The sequence below is a fragment of the Chamaea fasciata genome, unplaced genomic scaffold (genome assembly GCF_029207755.1).
Source record: "Chamaea fasciata isolate MVZ Bird 193981 ecotype frontalis unplaced genomic scaffold, bChaFas1.0.hap1 SCAF_3, whole genome shotgun sequence".
NCBI classification, from domain to species: domain Eukaryota; kingdom Metazoa; phylum Chordata; class Aves; order Passeriformes; family Sylviidae; genus Chamaea; species Chamaea fasciata.
This window is the reverse complement of record NW_027094088.1, coordinates 36,820,681-36,832,227: the sequence shown is the minus strand read 5'-3', so window position 1 is coordinate 36,832,227 and position 11,547 is coordinate 36,820,681. Positions and strand designations below refer to the sequence as shown.

At 55.3% G+C, this 11,547-nt stretch overlaps 1 protein-coding gene across 2 annotated transcripts; it reads left to right on the top strand.

Annotated features, from left to right (window-relative positions):
• Positions 1-1,151: 1,151 nt before the first annotated feature.
• DLK2 (delta like non-canonical Notch ligand 2) lies at positions 1,152-11,178 on the top strand. 2 transcript variants are annotated; one of them, XM_066180417.1, is made up of 6 exons: positions 1,152-1,214; positions 3,378-3,479; positions 5,041-5,104; positions 7,480-7,610; positions 8,194-8,338; positions 8,914-11,178. In XM_066180417.1, the coding sequence occupies exons 2-6, from the start codon at positions 3,407-3,409 to the stop codon at positions 9,689-9,691; spliced, it is 1,191 nt and encodes a 396-aa protein (XP_066036514.1). In that variant the 5' UTR covers positions 1,152-1,214; positions 3,378-3,406; the 3' UTR covers positions 9,692-11,178. The 2 variants fall into 2 exon arrangements, with proteins under 2 accessions (XP_066036514.1, XP_066036513.1); XM_066180416.1 differs by lacking the exon at positions 1,152-1,214 and adding an exon at positions 2,310-2,363.
• Positions 11,179-11,547: the final 369 nt, after the last annotated feature.

Sequence of the window (11,547 nt, the reverse complement as noted above, 5' to 3'; positions counted from 1 at the left end):
GGTGCTGACAGGGCTGTCAGGAACTGCAGAGTGCTGGGGGGACTGGATAAGGTAGCAGGGATGGGTTGAGCTTTGTCTGATGAGATGAGATGGAGTGTGAAGGCATCCATTAAGTGCCTGTAGGACATGGTTCATCTTCCCTCCTGGTGAAAAACAGCAAACCTTGTGGGATACAGGGGTAGAAAAGAGCTGACTGATGTGAACTTGTAATCTAATTAAGGATTGCTAGGACCTTTGAAGGTGATGAATACAATCTTGTCAAGTAGCAGAAAGGCCATGCAAGGTGAGTAGAAGAGTGGGCAGCTGTTTCTTCTGAAGATGTTACAGCCCAGACCCTCTCCCACAGTTGCCTTATTACTGTTTCTTGTTGTCCACTGAAATGCTGATGTCCACATCTCGTGAGTGGCAGCAAGAGAAATTCTGGGGACCAGAGCTTCTCTGGATGGCTTCTTTTTTTGTGGGGTGACTACCACAAGTTGAACCTTTATTTTAAGGATGGGTCTTCTTAACCCTACAGTTTGCCAGTGGAAGTGTTTTAGTGGACCCCGGGGACATCAGGGAGGGGCTGCAGAAGGTATTTTTGCTTATTAGTATTATTTCAGATCATCTGAGCAAAACGAAGGCTGTGATCATCGCGAGCCTATTTCTGAGAGGGGCGGCAGGCTGAGAGTGCCAGTGCCGCGCGGGGCCGCGCCCCTGCCCAAGCGAGGGCGGCGAGCCCTGCAGCCCCCCGAGCCCCGGGCGGGGGTACCCCCAGCCAGGCCGCGCCCCTGCGGGGGATCGCCAGCCCGGGACACCTCTCCATGCCCCGCGATCGGTGCTGGGGGCCGGGGCCGGTGAGCCCTCGCATCCGCAGCTCGCCCGGGGCGGTGGGGGGCGGGCGGGGCCGTGCCGGGGTCCCCCCCCCGCCCCCGGCGGCGGAGCAGGGCAGGGGTGAGCGGGCAGGGCGGGCCGGGTCGGGGGCTGCCTGCGGTTTGGCGCGGCGGGAGGCGGGATGTCCCGGGGAGGGAGCGGGGATGTGCAGGCACACGCAGCCGCTGGCAGGCGGCCGGGGCTGCACGGCGGCGGCGGCGGCGGCGGGCGGAGCGGCGCGGCACACGCGGCGGCAGCTCCCTCCGCAGCCCCGCGCCTCCCCAGCCCCGCCGCCGCCGCACCGGGCATGGCCGCCCCCCGCCGCGCCCCGCGATAGCCCCACGAGCCGCCGCGTCGCCGAGGTGAGCAGGGCCCGGGGGACAGCGCCCGCCGGGGACCCGCAGCCCCCCAGCCCCACCGTCCCCCTCTCCGCGCCGCCGCCCCGGCCCCAGGGGCAGCGGCGGGGCTCCGCGGAGGGACCCCTCCGGGGACGGCCGTGGGGTGGGGTGGGGTGGGGTGGGGGGGGGTGGAAGGAGAGCAACCTCCGGGGGCCAGTGGGGCTTGGGGTGGTCCCAAAGCCCCGGGGGAGGGGGGCGGGGGGACAGGCTCGGCGAGCCGCAGCGGCACGGCATCCCCCGGGTTCCCACCCCTGCCCCCGGACCCTAGCCTTCGGAAGAGGGGCAGTGCCTGATACCCCACGTGCTGGGGATGTCCCTGGTACTCTCCAAGCGCACAGAGGTCCCTAATACCCTCGAGAGGGAGATTAATAGACTCGGGGGCGTCCTCGCGTCACCTGGAGGTCCGGTAGCCACCAGCCCGGCCAGGCAGAGGCGGACGAGTGGGACGGAGGGACCTCCCTCGCCCCTGTCCTTGTGACCCAAGGCCAGGCCTGCCCAGGTGGGAGCTGCTCACACCTCTCCTGGGCACCAGCTGCCGCCCAGGATGCCGGGGTCCGGGGGGACCCCAGGGGTTCTCCTGGGAGCAGCACCCATTGGGTGGCTGCGTCAGGAGGTCTGAGAGGCGGTTTTCTCCCCAGAGCTCCCCACTCGAGGGAATCGAGTGGGGAGCTGTGGGGGGAAAACAGCCTTTGCAATGGCATGTGATCGGAGCTTGTGCTTCTCACAGCTCTGAAGGAACATGATACTCGCTCTCCAGCCCTAAATTATTTTATAAGTTTCATAGCAATTGCTTCACCCTCCCCTGAAATGCAGCAGCTGTTTGCCACTGCCCAGTGTTTAGGGGCAGGAGGCAAAGGAGTGTCCTGCAAGCATGGTGTCAAAGGGACTGTGGGGAGGGACGATGCAGCAATCCACGGTGGGATTTGGCTGGGGCAGTGACAGTAACATCCTGCAGCTCCTCTGAAAATGCTGCATCCTTCATAGGTGGTGGTTTGTTTTCTGAAAAGATGCTTCAAGCAACATCATTGCTTTTATGGGCTGTTTTGTCTGGTCCAGGCAGGTGAAGCTCTTAGCAGGGACCCCAAAACCTCTTTCTGCAATGCATGTTTACATGTAAGTGGGTGGGAGGACTTGTGTCCCCATCTTAGAAGTCTCTCACACAACTATGGACCAAACATAACCTTCCAGAGCTAAAGACTCAAGCTGAAAGCGGAATGGCCCCTGTTCATCACACCCACGCAGCTGGATAGAGTCTGCTCCGTACCTTCACCATTCTCCTAACAGAACTGTTTAACCCCTCCCATCTCATTACAGTAATATATTTATGATATCACCCTCGAATTTCCTGCCCTTAACAACCCCAGAAGGCTGGGAGGGAATGGAGCATTTTTGGAAAGTAATGCTACTTCAGGAGGGCGATCGGCGGTCGGAAAATAGATGGGTGCAGGAACCTTGGGCTGACGGGGCTCTCTGCAGGACAGCTGAGGAAAAGGACCGCACCTAGTGAGAGGTGTGTGTTCACATTTCCTGCCTGGGGCTGCAGCCCAGCTCTAGTGCCTGTTGCTACACTCTCTTGCTTGGACAATCAAAGAGGTCTGCTGCTTACTGCCTGCTCCTCTGCTAGGTCTGCTGGACTCCCTGCTCCCCTGCAGGGTTTGAAAAGCAGCCTGGGCACTGAGAAGAACACTTAGCCCATCTATTCATTCAAATATGCACAGGAGGACCTTATTTAACATGAAGCTGAAGCCTCCCAGATCTAGGGAAGGAAGATGAAGGTCCCCACAGCTGCATTGGTATTTCTGGTGGTTTCTGATCTCTTGACAGCAGCTACCAGGGGCAGGTGCTCCAAGATGTGGTGTAACAGCCTGAGCTATTACACACTCAGGGTTAAGTGTGCACACTAGGTTCTCCCGTACACACATTTTTGAAAGCTTTTTAATTCTTCGTGCCCCAACACTGACTTAGAGGAAGGAGTCTGCATGGACAGAGGGAGTGTGATGACAAGTCTGTATAAAACTGGATGTTTCAACTCAAAAGTCCCAGGCAGCAGAGAGGAAGGGATGTGTGAAATGAAGCTGTGGTGTCAGTCATAGGATTTTGCTGAGCTTGCTCTTTTTCTCTCTGTAGGTGTTCATCTCGGTGGGGCCACACTGACCATGCTCAGGAGTTTCTGTCTCCAGCTCATGTCCTTGATTTGGATCCTCTTGGCCCACCACCAGCTTGTGCAAGGTGAGTCTCTGTAGACATGGGTCCTTCTCTTTCATATCCATCTTTCCAAACCTGTCCTTGACATTGCTGAAGTCCCCTCAGTTTTCCATGCAAAATGGAGATGGTCTGACCTGGAAAAGCAGAAAACGCTGCCCGGTCGTTAATCACCTGGGGTGTGACGCTGGAGGCACCTTAGAAACTCTTGCCCACAGGGGTGGCAGTGCCTGAGCAGACTGACAGAGACATCCCTGCTGCTCTGTCCCTCTCAGGGTGAATGGGTTCCCAAACCAGTGAGCTTGTTCAGGGGGAAGAAGGTCCCAAAGGTGAACACCTAACCCTGGATCCAGTGAGAAAAAAATCCTTTCCCAAAGATTAGTTTGCTCTATCCCTGCTCTCGATAAGAAATGAATTCCCAGAGCCACGTGCCAGGAGAGGTGGTTACAAATAGGAAAGGTGGTGATATCCAAGCTTGGGGCTGAGCAGTCCCAGGATGCTGCTCCAGCTCCATAGTGGTCTGTTTTAGGAGGCTCTTACCCTGTGCAGTGGGACCTGCTGCCTCACTGCAGCAAAATTGCATGCACAGGGCATTTCTTCCCCTGCTTGTTTTCCCAGGCAGCAGAAAATGCTGCTTGGGAAAGCCTGAGTGCATCTCTAGACATGGGGACTTTATTCTGTTTCGGTCCAGGATGGAGGGGCTCAGGTAAGGCAAATCACCTCTTGGGCCTGGCTTGGGATTGCACGAGACTTCTGGAGAAACCCCCTGCTTCTTGACATTTGCTCTAGTTCTACTGCTTGTGGAGCCAGAGTGAGCCAGCTCCCCTGTGGAGCTAAGATACAAGCAAGTGATGGGGAAGAAGGGAAGGTGGAGATGAAAGGGAACACCTGGCACAAAGGAGAGGATGAGAAGTGGCACAGCAAGGCCATGGCTCAGTTACAGCTTCTGTGGCTTTTAAATAAATAAACAGAACTGGATACCTGGCCCCATGTGATGCCAAGTCCTGCTTACCTGTGCTGGAAGGGGAATGCTGGCAACTGGGTCCTGGAAGAGAGCAGGAGCCCCTGTCAGACTCCTCTGTGCTAATAGCTGTCCTTGGGGACGGCGACATCCTGGGAGGTAAAGAAGAACCATTCTTTCCATTTCCATCCATAGTCCTTTGTGCCCCTTGCAGTACTTAGCCCTGAGCTTTCCCACCATACTTGCTTCAAGACTGTGGGACCCAGGTCCCAGGTAGGTCAGTCCCTATTACACAAGGTTGTCTTAATGCACAGACAACCCCAGCTCTTGCCCAGAAGGGCCCAAAATATAAGAGAGGCAGCAGAGAAAAGGTGGGGAAGATGACCAGAGACTGGGTAGTTTTGAAGCAGAGCCCCATTTCTCATGAAAGACAGTGTTACTACTGGTTAGATTACTATGAAATCTTCATTTCTTGTGTGGCATCCAGGGAGTGAGAGGAAGATTCTCACCTTTAAGTTCTGGGGACAGGTATGCTGAGCACTTAAGGGAACACCCAGGGCCATGGGCAGATCTGGAATCATCTATAGTCTCTGCTTAATCTGAGTCCACATTTCTCTTGTCTTGTAGGGGATGACTGCAGTGAGCGCTGCAATCTTGCCCATGGCTGCTGTGACCAGGATGGGAAGTGCAGGTATGGCTTGTCTTTGACTCTCTGCTGCTCCTGACTTTAACTGCTCTCCCTCCCTTGATGCTGTGTCCCTGGTGCCTACACCCCTGCCCAGAGCTGAAGCACCTCCTCCTCCACTCACCCACACCTGGAATTGATGCTCTCTTCTCACCTGACACCCTAAGGAGTGAGAGATTTTGATGCCTCAGCCTCTTGCTGGTCCCCCCTAGCCTTTCGTCTTGTGCTTCCAGGGTGCCTACCTTCACACACTGACCAGTGTTTTTATGCTGAGCCCTTTTTGTCTAGAGGAAGCCTAGACAGCCTGGCCATGTCTGGATGATGGGAAGCAGCCTTCAGGCTTGGATATGATGGGGGAAAGTCATCAGGCAGCAGGGCAGGCATGAGGGCTGCCCAGCTTGCTTGGCCTCCTTGGTGATTGAGGTGGAGTTGCTCTTTCTGGGGCATGGAAGAGAAGAGCTTCCAGCCATGCACATCACTGAGGGCTTCGGGGGTGCCCTCTCAGAAGCCTGAGCTGTGGTGGAAGTCTCTGGATGTTTCATAAAGGGTTTATCAGCAAGCTGTGGGCTACAGCAGCAGAAGTGCATATGTGGTACTTGGCATCCCAGCTCCAGCTGGTGCCCGAATCCCGCAGAATCAAAGCTCAGAGCCCAACCCTGCACTGCAGCCTGGAAGGTACCCATCTAACTGCTCTGGCCTGCCAGAGACCCACTGCCTATTGTCCCACTGTAGGAACATCTGGAGCCCCCATTCTATAAGGCAGCACCAGGAGGCCAAGGCTGGCTTTGGGCTGGCTGGGACACCTGTGGCTGCAAGGGGACAGACTGCCCAATGTCACCCTGTTCTCCTCGCCAGGGCATGGTTAGTCCCCTTTCACAGGACAGCCCCAGTGTCACACCACACCTGGGCCACTTGTTCTTGCTGACTGCCACATCAGGGAGTGTCCAGCTCTGGTTTGGCTGGGCCCGTTTGCAGTTGCATAGAGCTCCTCCCTGAGCCCTTTCAGCAGCTGTGGCTGGTTGGAAGAGCAGGGTGCTGCAAAGCCCCAGCGAGAAAGGCCACATGTCACCATGTGGCAGGTCTGTCCCAGCTGCAAATCTTTTCAACATGTGAATTGCTGCTGCTGATTTCAGGCCTCCAGAGCATTTGCTAAACCTTGTGGCTTGGCAGTGCCTCAAAATCACCTCAAACTCAGGGAGACTTGGCTGCTTACCTGGCCCCCACCCTGGCAACTTTTAGGTTAGCCAGCTCCTTTTTGGAGAAGTGGAAGAGTTGATGGCACCTGCTCCTTGCAGGTATTGGGGGGTAGCAGTGTCCACATCCCTCTGCTCAGGGATGTCCAGGTATGAATGTATTTCCCCAGATTATACCAGGCACATGGTATCACCTCCAGTCCCATTGAAAAGCCTCTAATTAATACATATACATATTTAACAATTTTCCTCACTCCTCATCTCTTTGGAACAACATACAGTGGCAACAGCCAGCTCAGGTTTGAAAGTGCAGCTGTGGATCAGCCCAAAAAAATGCAGTCACCACACATTGTGCTGAAATGAGCCCCAGCCATGAAAATGAACCCCCTTCCTTACTCTAGAAACTGTGTTGTTTTTGTTAGGTTTCATTTCCTGCTGGTTTGAGTATAGCTTTTGCTGTGGCTTGGTGCCACCTCCTCTCAGCTCTCATCTTGTTATCACTTGTTTTCCACCTTGGAGCTGGCAGGTCTGAGGGATGCCTGCCACTGGAGCAATGTAGCTTGGCTTTGCTTAGTCATTGCCACTGCCCTGCTCTTCTGGGGCCAGAAGGCTCATTTGTGCTGCAAGTTTTCCCCTTGTACTGCCCTTGTGGGCTGGCTGGTAAGTCTATTCGGTGCACCAGCCATAGCAAGCAAGGTTTCATGGGTGGATTACAGTCCACACAAAAAAATGACACACGTTATAATGCAGAGAAGAGCAGTGAACATGCAGACCTCAGCAGACTCTTGTTCCTTAGGGTTAGGGATGGGCTTTTCTCTGCCTGTCAGAGTGGCTGCCTGCTGTGGGAGGCACGGGAATTGCTGAGCTAATGCAGTGGTGTATACAGAGTGGCTGGTTGGAGGAGAGCAGAGGGACATGGGCAGTGAAAGTGAAGCTGCTGAGCTCTGCTGCTGGCCACTCGCCCTCCCTGGCTGCAGAGAGTGTCTGCCCCTGCTCTGTCTGCTTGCTTCCTTGGACAGATGAGATGGCAATACTTGCCAGTGGAGGAGGGAACTAGGAGGTCCATGTGGCCTTTGGGAGGGTTTCCGAGCCCCGCTGTGTCTGTGGGAGGCCTGCACAGCACGCAGCCAACTTTTCTGCAGCTCCTGCTTGGATTTGATTGTGCTGCTATGCCCTGTCCTCCTGCAGGTGCGATCCAGGCTGGGAGGGGGAGTACTGCGAGGAGTGCGTACGTATGCCGGGCTGTCTTCACGGGACATGCCACCAGCCTTGGCAGTGCATCTGTCACACCGGCTGGGCTGGCAAGTTCTGTGACAAAGGTGAGTTGTGGGCTTGACATCCCTGCCTCTGGTGCTGAGGGCAGAAGCCCAGCACACCCTAATGGATGTGTCAGCCAGCATAGCCTGGGTGATGCCATTTTGGCTGCCTAGGAGATGGGATGTTGCCGCAGCTGGGACCATTCCCTTCCTGGGAAAGAGGTCAGACTGCTGATACTTACTCCCTGGCCGAATGGCGAGAGCTGATGTGATGCTGGCCAGCCTCAGGAAACAGAGCAGATGCACTCCTTGAATTTCCCATGCTGTGCCAGGACTCCAAGCAGCATCCCCTGCTTTCCCCAAGGCTTCCTGCCTTCAGCAGGTGGTTGGGGACTCCCCTTCTCCAGCCCCAGAGACTCATCTGTACCAGGGGGTCTCCACTGGTCAGACAGTTGGCATGCACTGTATCTTCACAACCTTCACACAGGCACTGCATTTCTGTTGCTGCAGGTGCCTATTGGAGGGGAGAAGAGAGAAGCTTCTGCCACGTCTCTGTCCCCAGGGGGTTTGGTGGGTTTGTGTTTGCACTGAGTTGGCCACATCAACCCACTTTTCTCCCTAATTCACACTGGTTTTTTCCCCTCAGACATACACATCTGCGAACACCAGTCCCCCTGCCAGAACGGGGCACAGTGCATCTACGATCGAGATGGGGAGTATTCCTGCTTGTGTCCAGAAGGTTTCCACGGAAAGGACTGTGAGATGAAGACAGGGCCGTGTGAGAAGGCAGGGTGAGACACTGCAGTGAGATGACAGACAGCATTAACTTTGGGTCACACACTGCCAAGTGGAGGCCCAGCTTGGCTCATTATCTGTGAATTTCCATACACTAATGGAGTTAAGCCAAAATAACTTTTGGCTTTGGTTTAGCAGTATGCAGTGCACAGTCCCACCAGGGCAAGGGCTTTGTTGCAATCTGAACAGATTCCTGTCTTTGCTGTAGGAGGACAGGAATCTGTTCATCATGCCTGGGACATCCTATCTCCCAGGCAGCCAAACTGCTGTAGGCGTGATGAGCTGACATCCATGATGCCTTTGGGGAGGGCATGTTTCCTCTTCAGCTCATTGGGCTGAAGACCTTCCCTGCTGTGTCGTGGGCCTGTGCACAGCCACAGCCTTTGAGGAGGTCCCACGGCCTCTCACTCAAGGGACAGAAACTCCCACCCAGTCTTCTCCTTGAGGTAGCTGCCCCCATGGAGAGAGCTGGACACTGACCATGCAAGCAGCTCTGCATGTTTACCTCCCTGGGGCGGTGGAAGCTGCTTGGTCTCCAGGGCCATGACCTATCCTTGCTCTCTCCACACAGGTCTCCATGCAAGAACGGTGGGCAATGCCAAGATGAAAATGGCTTTGCCAGTAACTTCACATGCCGGTGTCTCGCTGGCTTTGTGGGGGCTCTCTGTGAGCACGATGTGGATGACTGCCTGATGCGCCCCTGTGCCAACGGAGCCACCTGCCACGACGGCGTCAACCGCTTCTCCTGCCAGTGCCAGGTGGGCTTCGAAGGGCGTTTCTGCACCATCAACATCAATGACTGCGCCAGCCAGCCGTGCAAAAATGGGGCAAAGTGCTATGACCGCATCAATGACTATGACTGCTTATGTCCTGACCGCTTCACTGGCAAAACCTGTGAGATCTCCGTCCCTGAGCCCACCTGGTCTCCTCCCTACCATCCTGCAAACCAAGAGAATGCTGGAGGTGTGAAAAGCACCACTACTGAGACGCCGGAGGTGACGCAGCCAGAGCCCATCAGGACTGTGGTCACAGGGCGGCGTGTGGCCAACCACAGTGAGAAAGAGCCAGGGGGAGGGTTGTTGAAGATCTCTGTGAAGGAGGTGGTGACCCAAAGGGACTCAGGGCTGAGTGAAGCCCAGCTGGTGACAGTGCTGGTGTTCGGGGTGCTGACAGCAGTGCTGGTCCTCATCACTGTCCTGCTAATGCTGAGGAACTGGCAGAGAGGCCGTCAAAGGTCGAACTGGTGCCAAAGCCCTTCTCAGGCTGCAAGAAAGCTCCAAGACCAGGAGTGTCAGGTGGGCATGCTCAACACCATCTTGATTGAGCCAAGGAAGACCACAGAGCTGTGAGCTGTGAGGACTCTGAAGCAGGCCCTGGCAGGTCATCATGCTGGCAGACCCCTCGAATTGCACCCTGTGGAGCCACACCGGCACCGACTGGGCAGCGGGGAAGGGCTCCCAGGGCAGCAAAACACGTCAACAAAACCCTGGGTGTTGAGCATTGGTGTGATGGCCCTGCCTGGGTTTGAGCTGTCTCCTGTCTGGCTGGCTCAGCTGGCACACATGAGCATTTGAAGGCAGGGCTGTGTTGGGCCAGCCCTTGCAGGGGAGCGATGGTGTGCTGCTTGCAGTAGCCTGTGCCACACAAGCACTGGTATCATCTGACACAAGCACTCCGAAACAGGACAGGTAGTGCTGAGGAGGGCACAGCCCCCTTGCAAGCCCAAATAATGCCAGACCCTTTGTAACTCCTCTCTGTGACTATGGGAAGGGGCTTTATCCTCATTTCTGCTGGTGTTGGGATGCTTCTTCCAGGGCCTTTGGGACAGTTGTGGCTGCATGGGTCTCCCTGCCACAGTACTGTATGGGGTAGTTCCTGGCTGTTTCTGGAGGCTGTCATTTCAGATGCCATGTCCCTAGGGAGTGAGCAAACACCCTTGCTCCCTGGCCTTGTGGTTCTGTGAGCCAGTTCAAAGAGACTTCAGAAACCATTGCAGGTCTCATGCCCTTCTTCTGCCCTGGCTGGTGCACCTTCTTGCTGTCAGACTTGGGGTTACAAACATGTTCTGTACTTTCCTCCTGATGATCCAGGGGTCTCTCTGACCCACTTACCAAGCCGTCCTATCTGGTCTGGCCACAAATGACCAAGATCTTTTGCCTCTGCAGTATGCACTTCTGCCTCACTATTTGCTCTCCTCTGGGGTCCTCTGGACCTGAGCTGGTCCTTCTCATATGCCCTTACAGGTGAAGCTGGAGATGGACAAGGCTATGCTGTGGCTGGTTCAGGAGCAATACAGGATCCAGGTCCTCCTTTCCTCTCCCATTCACTCTGAGGCAGGCAGCTGGCCCTAACCTCAAATCAGTCATTGCAGCATTTCTCAATACAGCAAAGGCTAAACTCCCCGCAGTGGATGTGAGGACAGGCTGCTGAGCCTGGGATGAACACAGGAAGCAGACGCAAAACTGCCTGCTCCACCATTGCTAAAGCATGGCTAAGAGGCAGTAGATGGTTAGGTCACTTAGCCTTTGTATGAGGTCTGTTCCTGCCTGTGCTGGTCTGGTGTGCAGCCATCAGTGGCTCTCTCCAAGGACCAGGGATTTCTGTGCCTCCTCATGGGCACAGATGGCTAAGCAGTGGGGCAAAACTCCCCACAACCCAAGCCCTGCTACTGGCTTGTAGGGTTGCAGAGCTGGGTTCAAAGTGGTGTGAAGTGAGCCAAGAAGTGACTGCTCAGGCAGGAGTGAGACCTGGGAGAGGGGACTGGAGCTTCATCAGAAAGATTATTTTTTTAATACATGGATGGATGATGTACCTTTATCAAATAAAATAAGTACAAGCCCAGAAACAGTGTATCAGAGAATCATAAAACAATTTAGGTTGCAAAAGGCCTCTGAACATCAACCTCCTGCTCTCAGCAGATCCTACTTGGGTCAGGTTGGTCAGCAACTTGCTGAGTATCTCCATCACTTCCTTCAAGAATGCAAACCCAGACTATGGCACAGGAGTTGTCCTGCCTTATTCTCCATCTGCAGGGATGGGGAATAGCTTCTAGAGCCTCAGGGAAAGGAATGGCACCTACCCCTGGACAGCAGGGCAAAGGTGTGCACCTTAAGAGCATTGGGAAGAAGGAGTCCCAGCTGTCTATGGCAAAAGCAAGATCCTAAAACTGAAAGCAGCTGTGGGTTTGTGCAGCTAGGTGCAGGGC

Excerpts from the sequence above, each read along its gene's own strand:
- DLK2 (XM_066180416.1), top strand. Across the intron at positions 5,105-7,479 it reads GACCAGGATGGGAAGTGCAG|GTGCGATCCAGGCTGGGAGG; the intron begins GTATGGCTTGTC and ends GTCCTCCTGCAG. Across the intron at positions 8,339-8,913 it reads GGGCCGTGTGAGAAGGCAGG|GTCTCCATGCAAGAACGGTG; the intron begins GTGAGACACTGC and ends CTCTCCACACAG.